The sequence below is a fragment of the Chiroxiphia lanceolata genome, chromosome Z (assembly GCF_009829145.1).
Source record: "Chiroxiphia lanceolata isolate bChiLan1 chromosome Z, bChiLan1.pri, whole genome shotgun sequence".
In the NCBI taxonomy this organism is placed as follows: Eukaryota; Metazoa; Chordata; class Aves; order Passeriformes; family Pipridae; genus Chiroxiphia; species Chiroxiphia lanceolata.
The window spans coordinates 38,223,036-38,245,239 of NC_045671.1; the positions used below are offsets into that span (position 1 = coordinate 38,223,036).

The 22,204-nt window shown below is 41.8% G+C and overlaps 2 protein-coding genes across 2 annotated transcripts in view; one reads left to right on the forward strand and one right to left on the reverse strand.

The window, feature by feature from the left end:
- Positions 1 to 3,706: 3,706 nt before the first annotated feature.
- Positions 3,707 to 4,738, reverse strand: LOC116781088 (proline-rich protein HaeIII subfamily 1-like). Its single transcript, XM_032676687.1, has one exon. The coding sequence runs from the start codon at positions 4,736 to 4,738 to the stop codon at positions 3,707 to 3,709; it is 1,032 nt and encodes a 343-aa protein (XP_032532578.1).
- Positions 4,273 to 22,204, forward strand: part of DAPK1 (death associated protein kinase 1) — a 91,195-nt gene continuing 73,263 nt past the window's right edge. Inside the window, exons 1-2 of the mRNA XM_032675697.1 lie at positions 4,273 to 4,353; positions 4,761 to 4,907. Coding sequence (XP_032531588.1) covers positions 4,846 to 4,907 — 62 coding nt within the window. The 5' untranslated portion in view covers positions 4,273 to 4,353; positions 4,761 to 4,845. The remainder of the gene's footprint in view (positions 4,354 to 4,760; positions 4,908 to 22,204) is intronic.

Here is a 22,204-nt window from a genome sequence, read left to right on the forward strand (position 1 = left end):
ATGCAATCCTATATGCAACAAAAAGATATACTATTAAAAGTAATATTGTAACTAAATGTAACAAAATTTACCTTACTGAAATTACACATTAATACAGTCTTTGTCAAAATGTTTTGACTTGAAGTAAACCTTCTTTTCAGAAGGAAACAGTTCTGCCAAAAATTTAATCATTTGCACTTTGTTATTTATTAAATAAACATACAATAACATGTATTTGCTATTTAGCCCTGATTTTGTCTAATGATTATTCTTGGGTCATTTGTCAGAGGCTTTCATAATCATAGTTCAGCTTCAGGAAAAGACCCATCCTCTGTAGACATGAATTTTCCTTTTTCCATTGACAGCTTGCATACTCCAGTAGAGAAGAGCTTCCCTGTGGAGGCATCATCACAGAAGGAATGGCGTACATCTTTGTAACACAGACTGTGTAAGTGCTTTCGCCCATTACTCCAGGCTTGGGCTTAGTTTCAGAAAGATGCTCGAATATATGCATTTAAGCAGTCAAGTAGTTAATCTACTATTCACTGGTCCAAGATAAACATTCAGTTAATCAACTTGCCAAATAGGGGCTTCACTGGGTTATGTACATGGAGTCCCTGATCAATAAACAAATGAATTGACAGATCCTAGATTAGCTGTAAGTTTCTTGGAAGATGAAACACCTTTTCTTTTTTTTCTTTTTCTTTTTTTTTTTTTAATGATGAACTGACATTAATACCTAGAGAATAAAGAAGCACTAATTATTCCAAGATGCTTTCAGAAGAGTGATGTTGATAATTTTCTATGAACTTGACTTCTATGTGTCTTCCAAAATACAGCAATCAAATGAGTTTTTGCAATTTTAAACAAAATAGTGTTTTGTTTATTGATTGAAAGGCTAGAAAACTATTTTTCTAGCCTGCAAAATTTACTCTCCACCACTTAGTTGAGTCTGGTTAGAGTGCTAGAAGTATTGCCCTGAGAAGCCACACGTCCCACCTTTTCAGCACCTTCAGGTCTTTGTGAGAGGAATTGACATATTCAGTCTACTTTCTGAAGGATGCCTGACCTAATCGCAAAAGTCACCGGCACATCTGGAGCTCCTTTTGCAGGAAAAGTGCTTTGAGTTTACAAAAACTGAATGGCTCTGTGACACTAATGGTGGCCTTCCAATTCTGGTGTCGTCTCTGATGTCTTTGATGGATAAGGAAGAGCAACTTTCAGGGGCAGTACTAGACTGCCTTGTGAGAAATTAAAATAGGGATGAAAAACCTATGAATCAGCACAGAGAACATCACACACAACCCAGGAAATTGCTTCTATAGTCACGTAGAAAACAAATGCTGGTCTCTTAAAGAGAAAACTATACACAGAAGAAATAATAGGCAGTCTAAGTAATTTATATTTGTTGCCATATTAGTGTCTTACGTTATTAGGAGAGACATCTTACCTGGATGTCAGAAACTAATCAGACAGTGATTTTGAAAAGATTTATCCTGAAACAATGCACTTAGTATTCTTCCTTGTCTGTTAACTTCACATAGAAAAGGCCGTTGAGATTCAGGAGCAAAGTGGATGAAGAGTGCTACGAACCATTTGACTTGAAGAAACAATGTAGCTTTCTTTTCACTTAACATTGGTTGCGGATACAGATACTCTCTGCAGATTTGAATTTTTTGTAATATTTGCTAATGAACAAAATGCTTTTCTACACAAAAAAATGTGTAGCCACTTGACGTAGTAAGCTGACAGGCACAAATCACTCCTTTGAAAACACATTTGTTGTTATAAGTCTTGCTCCTAAGCCTCTTTCACATTGAAATAATTGGTATCACTCCTGATTTACAATGATGTAAGTAAGGAGTTAATCTCACTTTTATTATTTCTGTTCTATTAAAATAAGCGAAAAATACATATTAGCTTGAAATCCTGGAACCATGAAACCATAGAGATTTTGCTACTGAGTTTATTAGGGTTGGATTTCATCCATTCTGCTATTAAACCTGTAAGAGTAAACCACAACCACAATTGCTGTATTCCATTGGACAGAAATTTAAAATTATTTATCCCATTTACTACATGTATAATCCAATATAATTCTCATGAAAGTCTATGAGCATTTTGAAGGCATAGCAATAGCACTGGGTTTTCACCTAGGCTAAGCGTTCCCAGACTGCAATATGAGTGCCAACAGGAATCAGCAAGCCCTTCAAAAGTTGACTGCATCATACACAATGAGCTGAGTATTCCCCTGCTTCATCTGGCAAACCTCTTCTTTTGTACCTGTGTACCATGGCACAGACATGCCATTCCAGCTGTCTTCACTGGAATGGGCCATGACTCGTCCTCGTGCATACAAAATGGTGATGTGTTCTGTTGCTGCTGCCACAAGAGTATTTGAACATAACTCTCAGGTCCACTGAGGAGCCTGAACAACAGAATTCAGGCATCCCAGACCTAGATGGACAGGTGACAGCTGCAAGTTTTCCCCCTTCAGATATGGTTATTAAATAAAAGGGAAAAGAGAAACATTTTAAGCAATTAATTTTTCTGTTGTTCCTTTGCATCTTGGTAATTATCTCAGTTATAGTGTATTGATTCCAATGTGCACCTGCTTTACTTGAATCAATAGCAAAATTTCAGTTCCTTCAGTTGCTTCAGAAGCAGGCCTGGGACATAAGGTGTAATACTGAATTGCATGTATGAGCAATGCTTGCAATGCAAAAGACATAAAAGGTACAGAAAATTTTATTCTTGTATGAGGTCAGGACCACCATAAAATGTACCAAAACAAAGAAGTGAAAAACATCTGAAGATCAAGCAAGGCTAGAGTGCTGGAAATTCCATGGGCTGGCTACAGTGGTTGTCCTCATTTTCAACAAAGGAACGATCTCCAAAACCAAAATGAACTTCTGAGTCTATATCCACTGTTTGTTAAAAGCCTTGAGCTGTGTTGAAAATCCAACGGCCTAAAGTGTGTGAGTCATGACTTTGAAAACCTATTAGCAATAAATGTGTAGAAGATGGGCTAAAGGAAAAGCAGAACATCATAATCTTGCATGTCGGGCTATAAATGAAAGAGGGGTGCATAGTTCTTGATCTAAACTCAGCCTGAAGAGATGCCACTTTACTGCCCTCTTTGCAGGTAGCTTTATGTAACTTCGCATCTAGCAATCCACCCAAATACTCTCCATTTTACAGATGACCTCAGTGGAGGCAAAACAAAATTTTGACATTTGCCCAAGATCTGTGACTCACTCAGAAAATACTGGGGATTCTGTTCTTGTTGCCCTGTACCTGAAGAAGGCCAGGTTCTGTGAAGTGCTAAGTCAAGTAAGTGTAAAATCATATGAGTGCATTGAACTTTTCACCTTAGATGAGCAATTCTTTTCCTGAGAGGCCTCAAGAGTTCAAGTGGAACTTAAAAGCTGCCCTGTTACCTGACATCATGTACTCTTTCAAGACTGAACAAAATGGATGGGAGAAAAATAGAGCAACCAGGAAAAAACTTGTCTCCAGAATGTAATCAGTACTCAAAGCTACAACTTGGCATGGGTCCAGTACACTACAGAAAACATCATACGCTGAGAAAGCTGAGCTGAGAAAGCTGAGCAGGAGCAGCAATAGCAGCACATGCGAGGACAGGAAACGTTAACAAAAGCCAAATATAAGGTGTAACGCTCTGTAGGAGAGTTGAATATATCTTGTATTTAAAAAAAAAAAAAAATTAAAAAAAAAGGCTCATTTTTGTGGCCTGGTAAGAGAATACCTGCAAATGGCACGTAAGCGTTCGCTTTCTGAGGTGCCCGAGCGGCGGCAGCGGCCACCGCTCGCTGTGCCCGAGGCGGGTGCCTGTGCCAGGCTGCACTGCCCTGATGAGCTCGCCACTGCTGGCGGCGGCCCGGGGGCTCCGGACGGGGCGGGAGCCAGGACTGCTTTTTCGCGGAGCAGGGTGCTGGCAGCGGGTGGGCGGATGGCAGCGGCCGCCAGCCCCTCGGCTGTCCCCGGCCCCAGCCCCCCTGCCCGGCGGTGCCGCGGGCTGCGGGAGGGCGTGGCCGGCGGGCGCGCACACAATGGCCGTATCGGGAGCCGCCCTCAGACCCGCGGTGGGCGGGTCCCGCCGCCGGCGGTTCCCGGGCCGTGCCGGGCGGGACGGCGCACCGGGAAGCCGGTCGGGCACACCTGGCCGGGGCACCCGGCGGCGGGGGCGGCGGCGGGAGGCCGCGGGAGGCCGCGGCGAGGGGAGAGGGCGGCTCCTCATTGGCCGCGCCGCGGAGCCGCGAGGTGCCTGCGCGCCGGCCGGGAGCGGCCGCGGCGCTGTCGCCGCTTCCCAGGTCGCGGAGCGGCGGGAGTCGCAGCAGGAGCGGCGAGGGGGTGAGCGGGTGGCGCCGCGGGAGGGGTGAGCCGGTGCCGCCAGCCCCAGCCCAGCGGCGCCCAGGGGTCCTCCGCCTCGCCGAGGGTCAGGTGCGGGGATGCCGGGGGGATACTCCCCCTGCAGGCCCGGCGGCACGTCCTGGTTGACCGGGCAACGGAGCCACGGAGGAATGCGGCGAGCGGGCGGGCGGCTGGGCGCTGGCGGCCACCGCAGCAGCTGGGCGCTGCCGCTACCGGGGAAGGGGCGGGGGCGAGGGCCGCTTTCTTCTCCCGGCGCTCGGGCAGGGGCAGGGGAGGCGCCCTCCGGCCCGCGGGTGCCGCTTCCTCCGAGGGTAGGGAGGGCAGGGAGCGCCTCTGGCGTCGGGAGGCACCGCGGGCAGGGCATTCACCTCCGCGCTGCTCCGCAGGGCGCGCAGCCGGGCGCGGGGCGGCTCCGGGGCATTGGTGATGAGGGCGCCGAACAGAGGCTGAAGCCGGCGGCGGGCGGCGACCATGACGGTGTTCCGGCAGGAGAACCTGGAGGAGCACTACGAGACGGGCGAGGACCTCGGCAGGTGGGTGCGGGGGGGGAGCCGTGGCCGCTGAGCGCGGCGGGGCAAGGGACGAGGGCGGGCGCGCCCCAGCGTTGCCTCCACGTCTCCTAATGTGCCTGAAGACGCGAAAGGGAGTTGGATTTGAAGTTACCGCGTGTTTGCTTTTTTAATACGGGTCCGATGGGGTTTTTGGACCTGGACAGGTCCTAACCGGTACCTTCTAAGCTTGATGCCCGCCCGGGTGCTGTGGGGCGCGTACGGACGCCCCTGCTGCCACCGGGCAGCCGTGGCAGTGCGAGCCTTGCTGCTGTACAGGCGAGTGACTGGAAACGTGTTGGGTTTGAAGGAGAGAAGTTTGCGTTGTTAGTAGTGTGAAGGACTCCGTGTGCATTGCATGCTGGATTTTGATTTAATAACAAGATTAAAGAAGTGAGAGGCTCTGTATTTCATCGATAGTACTGTGGCGAAGACCATTGTCTGGGCATCAGTATTGGAGCTAGAAATCAGATCACGGGATGTGAGCAGAGCTCTGCAGATGCAGAACTGCCTGCTTGAACCTTGATTCTTGAATGCTGTGTGGCTGTGAGCTCCTCCGAGCTCGCACTATGAGTCATGCCTTGTTTTTTCCGGTATTTTCCTTGTTTTAAACTATTACTTTAACGCCGAATTGTGTTACGTGCGATTTCTTTTCAGCTGCATTCGCCCATCTCTAAGGGGGAATCCAGTGAAGTTCTACCACACCAGTATGGCAGAATCCTTTTCTGGTGTTTGTCTTGGTGATTTCCAAGCTCAGGATCAGTGTTAAATTAACATAGGACATTCAGTGCACACGGGCCACGCGCACCAGCGTGCTCCTGTTCGTATATTTCCAGTGAAGGGTCCAGTCCTATCAAATGGTGTGAACAAGGTACTTGAATAGGCAGGTACTTAAAAATCCATCACTATTTCTTAAAGAACTCCCCCCAAAACCAAAATCCGCAACCCAAACCTCCCCAAAAAACCCAACCCCACCACGACTACAACCGACGAAAAAGCCCCTCACATTGTAAGAAAGTTAATTGGACTGTATTTAAAATAAACTTCATCCCATTTTTGTGCAAGCTTGTAGATGTGACTTGATGAATGTGTGCTTTTATTTTCACAATAGTGTGCTGGGTTGACATTTTCATACACCTAGAATAACAGGCTGTGTAGGACAGTGAAGTCATATTAATTTACTGTATAACTTCATGGATGTGTTATGATGTTAAAGCATAAATTCATATTATGTGGTCTAAACATTCTTCGGGGGGGGGCACCTAAAATTGTTTTATTTACCTTCCAGTCTTTTTGACAAGAACATGTAGTGTTCCAAAATTCAGGTTTAGATTTCTGGACTCTTAAAAGTAAAACCATTGTTGTGCTTACAGGTACTGATTTATAGAAGAAAGTAAAGACATGGATATATTGTGGGGTTTTAAGGTTGTTCAGGGAGAAGAGAATGTCAGTATTCAAGTTCAGAAAGTGTTTAAAAAAATACTTCTCTTGTATTATTTTAAAGAGAAAGCATCAATGCAAAGTTTGGTCCCCAGTACATGTTTATGACATAGAACAATTGCCCTTAGGCCAGTTACCTAAGAAATGTTTAAATTTGTGGAGGTTTTTTCCAAACAAATGTGCTTTGGAAGTCCCGTGTTAGCTCTGGAACACAGCACTGGAGACAAGGCATTTCATTTTTACAGTATGGGAAGTGCAAACACGGAAAATGTTAGGTAGTAAAAGAACAACAAAAAACCAAAACACATAGAGTGTTTCAAATTAGTAGAGTAATAGGTAATGGTGTTCACTTTAAAAGTAGTATATTAATATGATACAGACAGGGTATTACAACACTAATCATTCATCCTGATGCTATATAAGCTGGACATGCAGTCTGAACCTGTAATATTTTACAGTTTTTAAAGAATGTTAAAGTCTACTCTAGTTTTTACTTGAAAAAAAGTAAAGAAATATAAGAGCCTCATCAATTTTGTCTACTTTTGTGAGAAAATACCAGTGGATGGGAAAACACTGTGAAATGTTTGAGAAGGCTTTTGCTTTAAAAATGGAATACAGTTATTAAAAAGGGCCAAAGCTTTCACTTCAACTTCATTTTAAGAGACCAGGACTATTCCACTGTTTTTAACTTATTTTTGAACTTAAATTCCTAGGGTTGCGCAAAATACTTTTTTGTAAATCTGTCGTTTTCCATTCCTCCTTTATGCCTTAGATAGGTTTCTGACTGTTAGATTTGCATATAAATGTAGTTACCCCGAGGCTCAAAATTTAGAAAGCGGTGAATATTAAAAACACCTTTGACTTCAAAATTTCCTGTATTCATTAGGGAACCCAAATTGTAATTTAATACTTGAGCTAAGCAATGATGAAGATTAATTTTGCAAAATGAAGCTATTTTCCCCTTATGGAAGAATTCTTTTATTTTCCTGTTACTTAGCTGCAGGCATGAAGCAAACAAGGTGAATAAATTAACAGGCAAGTTTTTACTGACAAAGTTGTGTTCAAATAAAAAGATCCTGAAGTTCCTTGACCACTCTGCCTTTTGAGAAAGCTCAGTGAAAATGCGAATATTCAGATATTTTAATAATCTTCACTATTTTCCCTTGTAAATTTTTCGAGTCTTTATTACATTACTTCTGACATAGAATAAAAAAAAATCATTTGAATAAGAAAGGTGTTTTGAAGAAAGCAAATGGGCTGTGTAAGTGAAATTTATGATTGAAAGTAATAAAGGAGGTTTAAGTATTGCTTAGCATAAAATCTAGAGTTGTGGGAAACAAGGAGAAGAGAATATGATGTGTCTGGGCTACAAAAAAAAGCATTTTCTACTTTTTTGGTATTTCACAGTGCTTTTGCAGAAGAAGTAATAAACAGTCTTTGTCCTTTTAGTGAACTGTTTAATTCCATTCTTTGGTTTGTTTTCATTTATGCCTGGGGAGAATAAGAAAAAAGAAACTTGGGATGGTGAATGATGACAGGATCACCCTTATTTATTTTTCTTGCCCGTATGTGATTTCTTCCAACATGTTTGTGGCTGTTCAGGTTGATTTATCTTAAACTTTTGTACGAAAGCGGTCTTGTGAGACTTATGGATCCAATGCTGTCTTTAGAACATATAAGAAAATTGTGCTGTTGATTAGTGTATGGTACATTGCATACACTTTTTTTTTTTCATCTTATAAATTTGAAATGATACGTATTATTACTTGCACTGGTCGGATGCAGGCTGTCTACAGATGTGTTACATAATCATCTAACCATGATATTTCAAGGAGTGGTAAATGTTATCACAGAAGAGCAAAAAAAATTACTAAAGCTATTTTGTCATTTTAATTCTGTGTGCAGTTTCAGGTGGAGTGACTGTGCATTTTAAGTACCCTGTTACAGTCTACCCAAAAGGCAGGAGTTCAAGTTGATCAGTTTTAATAACCTCACCATGGTGATAAAGCAAGTAAAGATCTTGAAACCTCACCAAACTATTAAAAATATTTTTTTAATCTCCTGTGAACTGGCCTTGGGAATTCATACAGTATTGTGAGAAATGTAGTGTTGCTTAAATAATTTTACGGAGAGGTACCCAATCAAAGCTATGGTATAGATATATACCGTGTTCATCTATGTGGATTGAAAGGATTTATTTCCTGTTTTTACAGACAGCTCCTTCTTCCTTCACCCCTTACCACCACACTTTCCTTTTAGTTGTTTTATTTTCTTTTAAATTTCCGTGTGCTTTCTAAAAGAGATGCAGACTGTTGAAATTAAGTTTTGGAATTAAAGAACAGTATTTGCATTTCACTCTGATTTGTAATTTTCAGATTCTTGTTGATTCAGAAAGTAGGAAGGGGTATCTTAACAGTTTTGAATGTCAAGCTTGTTTGGACCTGTTGGGCTCACTAGGGAAACATTTGCAACTTGTCGAATGAAAGCTACAATGAATTTTTTTTCTTGCCATTTTTGAAGACTGCTCTGCTTCTGCTTGGGTACCTTACTAAACAGAGAAGTTAGTAGTAAAAAGCATTGAGTTAACCTTGCTATCTAATGTACCTAGTTGCTTTATTAGTTGTGAGAGAAAAGTGCATAGAAGATGTTGCTGAAGGTGTTGATAAGAGAGAACAGAGCTTTGTGCAAATGTTTGTTTACATTCTGGAAAATGTTCTTTTATGTTTCAGAGTTGAGTGAAAAGGGATTTTTTTTTTTAATTTTTTCCCAGATGCTGGAAAATTATTCCCATAGTAAGTAGGGAGCATGTAGGCTGAACATGCATACTTACCCACATATATATATATATATATATATATATACACACATCTATATTTATGCATGTATGTATTTTTGATTATTCACATACCAGTTTTCAGTAACAGTGCTTTTTACAAGTGCGGAGGCTGTCCATCATCTACCCAAACACTGTAACCTTAACTACATTGCAATTCTGTATTGGGAGGAAAGTAAAAACATGGGAGGGGAGGAAATCAAACAAATTGAATGGCAACTAGAATTTGACCTTCATGACACTTTTCAGGCTTGACAACCTAAGCTAATCTTGCTAACTAGCCAATGTGCTAAAATTATGTGAGTATTGTCAGGCTCTGTTATGAGATGTACAGAATGTTAAACTCCTTTGAGGTGATAATTCTTTTTAAAATGGTCACATTTAAAACCCATGACAACCATCTTTACTAATATTATAGTATAAAATTTTTTCCTATGAATTATCAGATTAGAAATAATATGGAGGGAAGGAGAAATGTGAAAAGTATTTTATGTAAGCTATAAAAATTTTAACTGTGGTACACTGGAATTTCCAGTTTCGGTTTCCTTGGATATTGTTGCTGTAACCTTATTTCTATTACCCCATTAAAAGGCATGTGTTAACCTTCTCATACAGCAGTTGAATGGTTAAGCTCTGTAGAGACAGAAGGTGCAGACCTCTGCGGTGCCATTTCCTGTGTTATTCTTACAGACACAGTGATAAATACTGCAAGTGTGTGATTCACTGTTTTTATAACTACTTTGTACAAATTCCAGTAGAACATGATAATTAATTAAATTGAGTGGACTATATGAGTTTTTCAGGGACAAGGACCTTGAAAAGAACTCTAGAAATGTTGCTCACAAAGCTGCTGTTTGACTGGGAAACCTGGTTGGTTGGTGTCCTTGTGTGCTCTTTTATTTTTATTTGAAGAATTAAAAATTGTGAAATTCAAATTACAGCAAAGAATCAGTTCAAATTACTGTACTGTTTGTGAACCACATACATGTTTTATCAGTCTTGTTAACTCTCAGAGGAGAAGTTGGTTATTCTGTGCTTGTCTGCAAGTCCTGGCCTTGGTGGTTGCATGAATACTGAAAAGGAAGGTTTCTTAGCTGGAAAACATGTTGGAAAAAGTGGGCATCTCAAGTCACTTTACCTCCCTCAAAATGCCTTCTTTTCACAAATGCATGATAACCTAAAAGCTGGTGATGGCACAGGCTACAAGAGACTGTTCACCATACAGTGCCAGTGTTGACAATTGCTGATGTGTTGAGAGCCTGGCTTCATGAAAAGCACAGGAAGTGCTGATGCTGTTTTGGTTATAACTTGGTCCTGCTTACTTTATTTCTCACTCTGAGAGAGAATAATGACTGCTTTGTACGTCTTTTAAAACGTGGTGTAATAAAAACTACAGCTTGCTGATTATTCTGTGCTTTCTGTTTAAATGCACAAAACTTTGTAAATCTAAACTCATCAAGAAGCAGATAAAAATGCTCATCTGATTTTTCTTCTGGCCAGGCTCAGTGATCAGTACCAGAGTACCAGAGTAGGTATGTTAGGAGTGTGCTGAAACTTTGATTCTGTCTTTTCAGGCTTTCTTTTTTTGTTATTTTGTGTTTGTGGGGTTTTTTTGGTGTTTGTTTTTTTTCCTCCCCATTATCTCCCTTAACGATATTTTAGTATGTTAGTTTCTCTGCTGGAGCTATGCATACCGAACAGAAGTTGACCCCTTTAGCCTAGGAAAAGGGAGCACTGTGCATGAGAGCTTTGTGCCAAGCTCAGGCCACACTGTCGGTGGCTGAAAGGACCAGTATCACTTTCCTCTCCTCTGTGTTTGTGTGTCGGTTGGGTTTTTTTGATGTACTGCTGCTGTCAAAGGGAAGGAAAAAACCCACCTTATATCTAATTTATGGCAGCAGTACACTCTCAGATCAGCTGAAACCACGGTGAAATCTCAGCCTGCATGGAGTTGTGATTGCCTCCATAAATCTACCTCAAGTTAAATATGCGGGAGGGACAGAGATAAAGAGTCACTTTACCACAAAGGCAGAAGAACATAAACCGACAACAAGGAAGTTTAAGCTGGAAATTAGGAGAACTATGGGTGGTGCAATAGTTCTGTAATCTTCACGAATGGTTGTTGCAGTTAGTTAGAGGTATTCAGATGCGTACCAGTTTTTTGGAGGAGATTGCATATCCTGCGAGACTCTAGCTTAATGTCCAGATGTCCTTCTGTTTTTAACTGGCTTGGTTAGCATACCTGTGCAACTTGGTACAATTTTATATCCTGAAGAAAAGTTGCCAGTTAAAGCAGCTGGTCAGTAACTTGTTTCCTGGATGGTGGTGGCTTGTGTAGCAGTTCTGTCTCAAATAAGACTGTTATTTCTCAAACTGTATTTTGACCCCCACGCAGGAAAATAGGTGTCACAAAGGAGGATTATCTGCCAAACCTGAAAAACGTTCACTGACTTGCCATACAGTATAGTAAATCTTACCCATCATGAGTTCATGGCTAAGATAGCTGTCAGCTGAGAGAAGTATGGACAAAGCCTAAAGATCTTCAAGCCTGAACTGTTTTGTTCCACGTCTTCCTTATGCAGTGAACTTTGGCATGACATAAATGGTGTGAAATTTAGTAGAACTGGGTACAAAGGCCTGTGCCAAGGAGTCTAATACAATTGATGTTGTTAAACTCTGACATGTTATCATCTAGGAGGTGATACGGTAAGAGTGAAGCCTGCATATTTTGGTCAATTGCTCGTTGACGATCCTGTTTGTTTTTAATGCAGTTATGGGACAGCCTAATGCCAGAGATGAATTGTAACAGCAGGTTTCTTCCCATATCCTGGTGCAAATCTTGCTCTGTCCTCCTTTACGTGATACTTGCAGCTCTTGTCCCTCAGTTTCAAAGAGATTGCTGCTGTTCTGTTATAAAACAAAGAAGACATGCTAAGCTAAGATAGTGAAACTGTGGGGAGAAGCTTCCTAAGAAAGAAGACTTAAGACTTCAGTACATTTAGCTTTGCACCACTAAGCTTGGAGTGGTATGATTTTTTTAATACACTGGAAGAATTAAAATGGTTGGTGAAACATAGAAACTTTATAAACTAAATGTAGATTTACAGTATTGTAGTGGTTTTCTGTGGCTGGGTTTGTAGCGGAGGGGCTACAGAGGTGCCTTCTGTCAGAAGCTGCTAGAAACTTCCCCTGTCTGGTGGAGCCAATGCCAGCGGGCTCCAGGACGGGCTTCCTACCGGTGGCCAAGGCCAAGCCAATCAGGAGTGATAGTAATGTCTCTGTGATAACATATTTAAGAACAGAGGATTGTTGAGCAGAAGAAATTCCAGCCAGGGAAGAGCAGAGTGAGAACATGGGAATAGCAATGTAGACACCAAGGTCAGTGCAGAAAGAGGGGCAGGAGGTGCTCCAGGCGTCAGAGCTGAGGCCCCTGCAGCCCGTGGTGCAGACCATGGTGGAGCAGCTGTGCCCCTGCAGCCCATGGAGGACCATCGGGGTGCAGAGACCCACCTGCAGCCCATGGAGGAGCCCATGCTGGAGCAAGTGGATACATGAAAGAAGCTGTGATCCTGTGGCAGGCCCAAGATGGAGCAGAATCCTGCTGGAGACCTGCAGCCCGTGGAGAGGGAAGCCCATGCTGGACCAGGTTTTTTCCGGGTAGGACTTGTGACCCCTGTGGGGGACCCACGGTGGAGCAGCTCATTCATGAAGGACTGCACCCCATGGAGGAGTGACCCCACAGGACAGCGGTTTGGGAAGAACTGTTGCCTGAGGGATGGACTCACATTGGAGAGGTCCATCAAGGACTGTCTCCCGTGGAAGGGACCCCACAGGAGCAGGGGAAGGACTCCTCTCCCTGAGCAGCGGCAGAAACAACAACTGACCATAACCCCCATTCCCCGTCCCCCTGCACCGCTGGGGGGGAGGAGGGAGAACATGGAAGAAAGGAGGGGTGGGAGGAAGGTGTTTTTAAGACTGTTTTATTTCTCACTCTTTGGCTCTTAAGAGTAATAAATTTAAATAATATCCCCACTTTGAGTCTGTTTTGCCCATGAAGGTAATCAGTAAGTGACCTCTCCCAGCTGTTAGCTCAACTCATGAATCCTTAGCTGTTTTTTTTTTTCTCTCTCCTCTATCCAGTTGCAGAGGGAGAGTGAGAGGGTGGCTTTAGTGGGTACCTGGTATCCAGCCAGACTCAACCCACTTCAGGTGTTCGCAGAAGGTTCTGCAGACTGGAAATTGAAAGGCTGCTTGCCTGAAGGAGAGTGACCTTACGGGACTTGTTGAAACAAAATCAGTGTGAACAGGGAACCTAAACTGTATCAAGATTGAGTTTTTAAAATTAGAGGGAAGAATTGCATGATACTGTTCTGGAGAAGGAGAAAGCTGATAAGGGTACAGTCATTGTGGATATCTCAGATCAGCTTTAACTCTTTCAGAGTTTCCAGGCATATTGCAGTCCTTGAGGATGTTGTCCTGTTGTGCTAGAAGTGCTATACTTCTGATGTGTTGGAGCTTGGTGGGTTTTTTTGGTTGTGGCACACACTGATGTTAGGGTGAATGTCTTAAAATACGTGCTTTTCACACAAATCCGGAATAGTTCATATGGTTTCGGATTGCTGTAAAATAGTGTGCTGATTAATCCACATGATGGTCTGCAACCTTATTCTGTTGGTTTGAGATGTTTTATTTCCTTCCCCTTATTCCCTCCTGTTTTTGCAAGCTAATGTGCCAGACAATTTCCCCTCCAAGAGGCAATACTATTGAGGAGGAAGCATCGTGTCATGGCTGCAACGATGTGTGTGCCTTGACCAGCAGCAGGGTCCCTGCATTGTGGTGGTGGACCACTCTACTAGAGCAAGTCTTCCTCAGTACCATCTGCTTGCAGGTGCAAATCTTTGATATGAAGCTTAGATGGTCTTGCTTGTGTTTAACTGAAAGAAAACAGCCTGAAAGAAAGCTGAAAGAAAAATAGCCTACTAAGTGGTCACAAACATAGGAGGACATATCCAAAGCTTTGGAGAGTTCACAGTCAGTGTAAATTATAATTGTACATTAAGTGAATTTTTTGCTGAATTACACATAGGAGTGAGCTTTGAAAGGAATAAAATTGCTTGTGTCAGTAGCATTCTGTCTGTGCACTTCTTGCTGCTGAAAGCCTGTAACTGAACTGGTGTACTGAAAATATTTTATTTCCACTATGCCTTTATTTGTGAGCAATTAATACTATGTTTCTAAGTTTTCAAAGGTTACTTAAGGAACCCTGCTTTCTATCTGGGATGGAAATTGGCTTCTGCACTCTTGTACCTTTCCTTAGTCTTCTCTCAAGTATCAGTAAGTGGTTGTTTTAAGACTTGAGGTACTGAGTGGGTGTGCCTGTAGAAGTGTTCACTTAGACTACCTGCTTATGAGCTATGAGAACTGATAAGCAGAGAGACATTTTTCCAGGTCACATAGTCTGTTGGACCTATGGTGTTCTGAAGTTGTTACTGTTACAGGACAGAGAAAGGCTGCTCATTTTCTAAAATCTGGTGACTTTTAACTGTCTTGTGATTATAGAGAAGTGGTATGAATCGTTGTAGTGGGTTTGTGTAGCTAAATAACATTTCTTTTTCCGGGGAGGAAACTAGGATAAGTCACCTGACTCGAATAGGAAGATGTTCCATACCATGTTACGTCAGCTAAAACATAAAAAGAGGAGGAAGAGGTAGCTTGCTCTCTTCTCTTCTGGGGTAGCTGTGTGGAGTGGTCAGGCAGTTCCATCGGGGGAGGAGATCATTGGTTGTGGGGAAGTATCTTTATTTTTAGTCCTTCTCTGCATGCGTATTGCTTATAGTGTTTTCTATCTTTGTGTAAATATAAATAATCTCTCTTAGCAGCTCCAATCTAGTAGTTTTTCCCTTCCCTCTTTTCCCTCTCCTCCCCCCACTTCCCTCTGGAGGGACTTGGGCACAGGCCCAGCGGATACCTAGTGTTTAGCCAAAGTAAACAATAACAAATTTGGTGCTGAAACCCTGGACCACTGCCAAGAAGGATTGTTTATATAAACAACTGCCTCACTTATCTGTTTTTGCTAACCTGGGAACATTTAACATAAAAATGGCTATATGCCCAGCTTTAGTGGCTATGCCGGTACTTTTACTTAACACTTTTGTTGGGATATGGAACTTATCTCCTAAAGGACCTACAAGGGCATAAAATCAATTTTTTTTTCCCTTCTTAATTTTGACATAGAAGGTCTTGTGATGAAGGTGCTCATGATCCTTACTAATCCTTACCTGAGCTATTTGGGTATTTTACTGCTTATAATCAACGCTCTTAAAACAGTATAGGGAGTGGAGAAGGTAGTGGTGTCTTTCTTGCCTTGTGTTAGAACAAAACCAATTTCAAGAGAGAATTTACTGGGATGTTCTCTAAAGGGGTCAGTTCCTGGATGGCAAGGAATGTGAATGAATTTAGGCAGGTTCTTATTGTGTCTAACACCCCCTGTTGCTTGGGACTTCACACCAGAACAAGTATTCAACCCCAACAAACTGCCACATCGTTTAATGGAAGGATACCTTGCCTACCCCGATCGAAACCAGCAACTTCTCACCCTGTAGTGGGGCCTGGCCTGTGCCTATCGAGCTGCTGTTCAATACTCTAAACAGACTATGACTGAGACAGGGACCCAAACTACAACATCTGAAGTCTTTATTGCCCCTGTAGTGAAAAGGAAGACATGGATAAGGAGATCTACAGGACCTACAGGACTACCTCCATGATTAGTAAGGGAGGAAGGAGGAGAAGGATCTATCCCGCCCGCGCCTCCAAGAGAAGAATTAATGGAAGTTACAACAGAAGAAGGAGAGGAGGCAGGGCAAAGAGCCAGTCCACAAAGAGCCAGTTCATCAACAGAAGAAGGTCGATCAATTAGAGAAGAAATTAGACAGGAAAGTGAAGTTACCCGGTCCCTAAGTCCATCAGAACTTCGGGACTTGCTGAGAGATTACAGCCACCAGCCTGGTGAACCAATTCTTACCTGGCTGCTCCGATGCTGGGTTACGGGGCTAGAAGTCACCTGTTAGAAGGTCATGAAGCACAGCAACTAGGATCTATCGCCAGAGATCGTGAAATTGAACAGGAAATTGGAAGGGAGAGATTTATTCGCAGTCTTTGGCTCCGGATCCTCTTTGCTGTGAGAGAAAGGTACCCGTTCAAGGAAGATCTAATGAGCTCCCCAAGAAGGTGGACTACTGCAGAGGAAGGTGTCCAGTACCTGCGGGAATTGCCCATGCTGGAAATGATTTACAGTGACTCAGATGATAAAAACTTCCTTCTAACTCCAGAGCTTGTTCCTTGCACGCTGCCATGTGGAGAAAAGTAATTCAAGTGCCCCTTCATCATATGTTAACTGCTTGTTGACAATATACCATCCAAGGATGGATGAACCAACTGTGGACACGATGTGCGCGATCTGTCTCAGTCTCCTGTCCCACTCAGAAGGAAAGGAATCCCCAAGAGCAGGCCATGTGGTGAGCTATGGTTCTTTCTGCGTGACCAAGGGGAACACATGAAGAAATGGGATGGTGAACCTACCTATAAACTTGAAGCCCGGGTATGAGAATTGAGGGGGAAGAAACCTAGTAAGAAGGCTGTCCATGTAGTTGATGCAGAGGCCCCAGAAAGAGATCGGTGACCTCTGACACGCAGGAAGACCAAGATCAATTCCTGTGATCCTGATGAGGGGACTTCTGATTAGGCAATGCAAAGATACCTGGTGTTCAGCCAAAGTAAACAATATCAATCATCTCATCTCTTCTTTCCTATCATCTCCTTTTTCTGAAGTTTTTAGACTCATTGAATATTGAAGAGTTGCCTACAGCTTGAGAGATTGGACTTCTTTGCTGAGATGGTACTTTGTAATCCTGTATTTCTAGATGAAACTCAGAGGGCCAATGCTTAAAACTTGAAATCATATGTACCCTTGGTGGTGTCTGTTATTTAGTAACATGCTTACTTTGCCCAGCTATATAGGTATAACTGGGTGGAGCTAATTTTTATGTTAATTGAAAATGTTGTATTCTATTCTGGCATGATTTACAATTAAGTTATTCTGCCAAGTGTAATGCATGTTGAGGTGTGGGTTTTCCCCTTTATCCACAGGGGAAAATAGTACTAGTGGGTATCTTACTTGGGTCCAACAACTTTGAGGCCAAGAACTCAGCACTTAAAATAACTTCATCAACAAAACTAGCAGTTTATTATTTTATAAGTAAAAAAAAGTTCGTGGGAGTCTTGAATCGTAACAAATTTTAACCTTCTTTCAATACCTTTCTTTTTGCTGACTCAGACTCCTTTATTGGGACACTTGGCTCCTGTTACCTTTAATGAGGGTGATGCAGATGTAATCCCAGAGACAGATATTTCAATTTGTCTCCTTCAGCTTTCTTTATCTTTTGGGAGTTTTATTTTGGTTTAGGGTTGTTTTTGGGTTTGGGGTTTGTTTTTTTTTTGGGGGGGTGTGTGGTGGGGGTTTTGTTTTGTTATGGTTTTTTTCCCCCTTCAAACATAGACTTCAAACACTTTGGTACGGGAGTTTGAACTTCGTTTGTATATTGTCTGTCTGGCAGTATTTGCTCATCACCATGGGCAGGGCCATCTGAATAGAACTGTCATTGATTCCCTGGGAAAGGAAAGCACGTCAGGGAATGGCTTAGTTCCTTATGTATCACCTTTTCGCATTGCTTTTTATTTGAAAGGGCTTTCCAATACTATTTATTTCACATTCTTGTCTAAAAGAAGGATCTCTTTTCCTGGTTTTGTTGCCAGTTATAACATTAACTGAGAAATAAATCATTCCAGATTCTATTTTACAAAGCTAGTCTACTTCTACTGCCCCTTTTGATCCTCTAGAAAGAAACCTTTACATTACTGTTTCTTCCAAGGGTGTGTCAGTTCCTAGTCAGTGCTGCCCTTGCTGCCTGCCAGCCCACCTGGCTGTTTTTAGGGTGGCTAAGCCAGCCTAATGCAAGGGTCAGTGAGCGAGATGGTCTTGTTTCTCACCTGCTGAGCTGCATTCTCCTGCTGCTTCTCCACTGCTAGTGCTGGCACCATCTTGAGTGCAGCCTGGAAGTAGGAGGGGATTACAGATTGAGCTCCCTGAACTGAGTCACTGTGGGCATGTCAGGGAAGGTTCAGTGCCAGCCACCAGTATAGGAGTGCACAGCCAGCGGGATGGGGAAGCCTCTGTTTGGGACAGATGCTGGCTCAGCCTACTGAACCACACTGTGTCCTCCATGCCAGTGCCATGCATGTGTGACCAGCTGATTATGGAGTCGTGGAAGAGCTGCTCTGAAATGGGAAGCAAAACCTGACTGTGATTAACCCTGGACAACAAGACTGGTTACAGCACAGTCTGAGTATGTTTTCCTGTGGCAGCAGCTGTAGGGTAGCCAGACAAGCCCTCCTTTGCACAGCTGTCAGAGGCACAACTAGGTGTTGAAGCTTGTATGTGGGAGTGAATAGTCGTGAATGAAAGCTGAAGATCTAGGGAAGCAGACAATTTGACTGTAAATAGCAACTCATAAAACCATAATGTTTATGGAGGTTACTAAGGCACTTGTTATGAGATTTGTGTTTGTGACAAAAACCGCTTTGTTTATAATGCTGTGTTGTCTTCAAAAGCTGCCTTTAAGTCAAGAAAAAGCAGTATTTTCATCACTGGTTTAAATCATATGTTTATAGCTTGGTGAGTTTCTTATGTATTTAGCTAAAAACAAATTATTAATTGAAGAAGAAAACTCAGAATTTTTCTACACAAAAAATTTTTCCGCCATCTTCTGCGGAGCATAAGCTTGAGGTTGGTTGTTTCTACTTGTGCATTCATACTGAAAGGTTAGTAACACCTGTGACTTTTACAGTGGTTCTTCATACATGGAAGAAATAGGAAGTAATGAAATACTGTGAAATCTCTTCCACACCTTTAATTTGTATCATTTCTTGGGAAAGCTGAGCCATAATCTGTTTGGGGCTTTGCAGTCCATCCTCACTTCTGCTTTCAGTGATTAGTTTCACCCTTTTTCTGGCAAGCGTTTGAATGTTACATACCCTATGACTTAAAACATTAAATGATTTTTCAAGTATACAGAAAAAGCAGCATTTTCTTACATTAAACATTGTTTAATGTATCTGACAGGTGCAGCTGTGCTGCAAGTATCATGCATTTGTGTTGTTTTATATGCAGCCATTCAACGTAGATATCTTCTAGAGTCAAAATCTGCATAGGAGTGCTGCTTATAGACATAATGGTATTGCTCATTAAGATCATAGGTCATATGCTATAAAACAGGGAGTTTCTGAAAGGGTGAAATAAATCACCTTTTCTTTGTGATGAAAGAGTGGATCACGTAAGTGAGAACTGATAAGAGTTGTCACTAAAGTCTTCCTCCTCACGCTGAAGGACAAATACCCACTCAGGCATGCTTCAGAACTCATTGCTAAAATGAGAAGCATGAAACTCAAAATACTTTTTATGAAATAGCAGCAAGAACAATCTTTAACATCACGAAAATCAAATGTTTGTTCTGTTCATATGTTTTAATTTTCACCTCAGGCTCCTGGTTTAAGATCTTCCGAGCAAGTGATCATTGAGCTTTTATATTCAGTTCTGAGTTAAATTTATGTCACATGTGTCTTGTTACATTTAGCTAGATTAACTTATGATTTAATGTTAATTGCTGAGTTGGTTTAAAAATTTCATGAAAAGTCGAAAAGAAGGGGAAAATTAATTACTAAACAGCAGTAGAAGCATTAATTACTAAAGAGCAGTAGAAGCTTTAAGACTCTACCTCTGGTATTAAGTACTTGTATATCATGTCCTTTATTTATATGGATATGTACTTAGGCGTTGATTCTTTTAAGTACCTGTATGTGTACATGTACTTTTTAATACTATACATGGCAGTCAGTGTGGTGCTTTTGCTGTTTACAAGTGCAAATACTTCGCTTTTCATATTATAAGATGATTTCTGAAAAGGCTTTAGCAGATGTACATGTATTCAGAACAAAGGGGTTTCTGCAAGCTCTAGCCCAGACATTGTTAGTAGGAAATGGCTGACATCCAGCTGCCTTGGAAGTTTTACAGCCATACACATTCCCCCAGCTTATACATTAAATACCACGACATTTCAGCACGGACTTCACATCGGTATTTTAAACTACCATGTCTATGAGTAGACTTCTGTTAGAAATATTTTCTTGAGTATTGCCTAGCTCTTTGCATTCTGTGGTTTGATAATTGGCTCTTGAGCTTTGCAGTATGGCTTAATCTCATACTAAAAAGAAAAATTAAAAAAAGTTTGAACATACCATGGAGAAGACTGTTTAAAAACTAACTCTCAGGCTTTCAATCAATATGATAGCTGTGCATTTATCTCACATTGAACTGTATTAGAAAAAATTTAAGAGTGAAACATAACATACGGTAAAACGAATTCTCAACAAGGAACCATGAAAAAGATTTAATTTCCTGAGCAGTGAGAAGTTTTACAGCTCCTAAAATGCAGAAGTCACAGCATTTAGATATTATGCTTTTGCTTACAGAGGAATAGCCAACAATTTGATTTTTTCATTTTCCCTGTTAATGTAATTGCTGTTCCTGCTAGGCAATAACTGGATTGGAGAGCAGAAAAATGGTGCCTGACCATTGCTCAGTCTTTTGTAAAAAGTTTCAATGACGTTGATAACTTGCATTTCTTGTCTTATCTGCTGGCACGGTGACAAGCATGCATGTCTGGTGTTACCCAGACTGTACAAGTGAGTGCTGGGTAGATAATATGAAACTAAAGACAGAGCTGAATTGTTTATATACATACAGGAAGCAGGGCAGGTTTTGTCTATGCCTGTCCGTGTTTGCCTCTTACCCACCTATTCTAACCATTCAAAGCACTAGAAAAAGCAGGACTACACTCAGAAAAATAATTCAGTCAACTTCTTATAGCAATCTGTAGAGCTCTTAGTATGCTTCTGTTTTGTATCTGCAGTAATTCATGTGTTTCCAGGAGGACAGAATCATCAAACCTTCAAGAATGCTTCCAGCTTTTTCAGTGTGCCTTTTTTTCTGAACATCTGCTGCCAGCATAGACCCCGAGTACTTTTCTCATTAAAATTTGCATTCCAAAACCCAAATGTGAATATAATAAAAAGAATCTGACATCAGAATTTCAGCTTATGCAAGAGAATCTGTTCTTAAAAAAAGAATTACAGAACTCTGTAAAAGCATGTAATCTCTTTGTTCTGGTTAACAGTAATGAAAATATACTTGTTTATCTGACAACTAAGCCACATCAATCCATTGACAAAAGTATAATTTAGAATGAACAAGACAGTACCGGTGAGCACACTGATGTGAAGGAGTTCCTTTTTGGTGTTGTATACAGCTTGTAACTTGGAACAAAACTTTTTGTACACAGATGCCAGTTTTTCACTGCCAAGAATGTTTCTTTCATACACTATAAAGTTCTAACAGCAGTGCAACTCCTCTTTCTGGCAAGGGCTTCATATGTGCTTGAGAGTTAAATCCTTCTACTTCTTTTCTGCTTCATCTCCTCCCCCACATGCTTTCATTCCTTAACCTTCAGTTGCGCTAAACGAATTTTCAAGAGCACAGTTTGACCTAATTGCTTAGCAGAGTATGATCATGGAGAAATCTCATATATTGTCTGACAACCCTGTGGTCATAACTTCTTTAAAGTCATGTGCTCCTTTGAAAGACGACCACATTGATGGAAGGCAGGGCTCTGTGCTGGTACTGTCTGTGGAGGATTTAGCTGCTGCAAGACTTTTCCTTTCTTTTTCTGTCATTGTCTGAGATACCATTGTCAGTGCTACCTTTTCTTCTGGAAAACCCATATCCTTCATGCTTCACAGCACTTTGGAAAGTCAGAAACTCTTGAATCTGTGCTTGATTGAATCATGAATCCATACCTTCCCCAAATAAAATTTACGTAAGTGTGTGTTTCTGCACATT

Coding starts and splice junctions, on each gene's coding strand:
- LOC116781088 (XM_032676687.1), bottom strand. CDS start 4,738: ATGCCCTGCCCGCGGTGCCTCCCGACGCCAGAGGCGCTCCCTGCCCTC.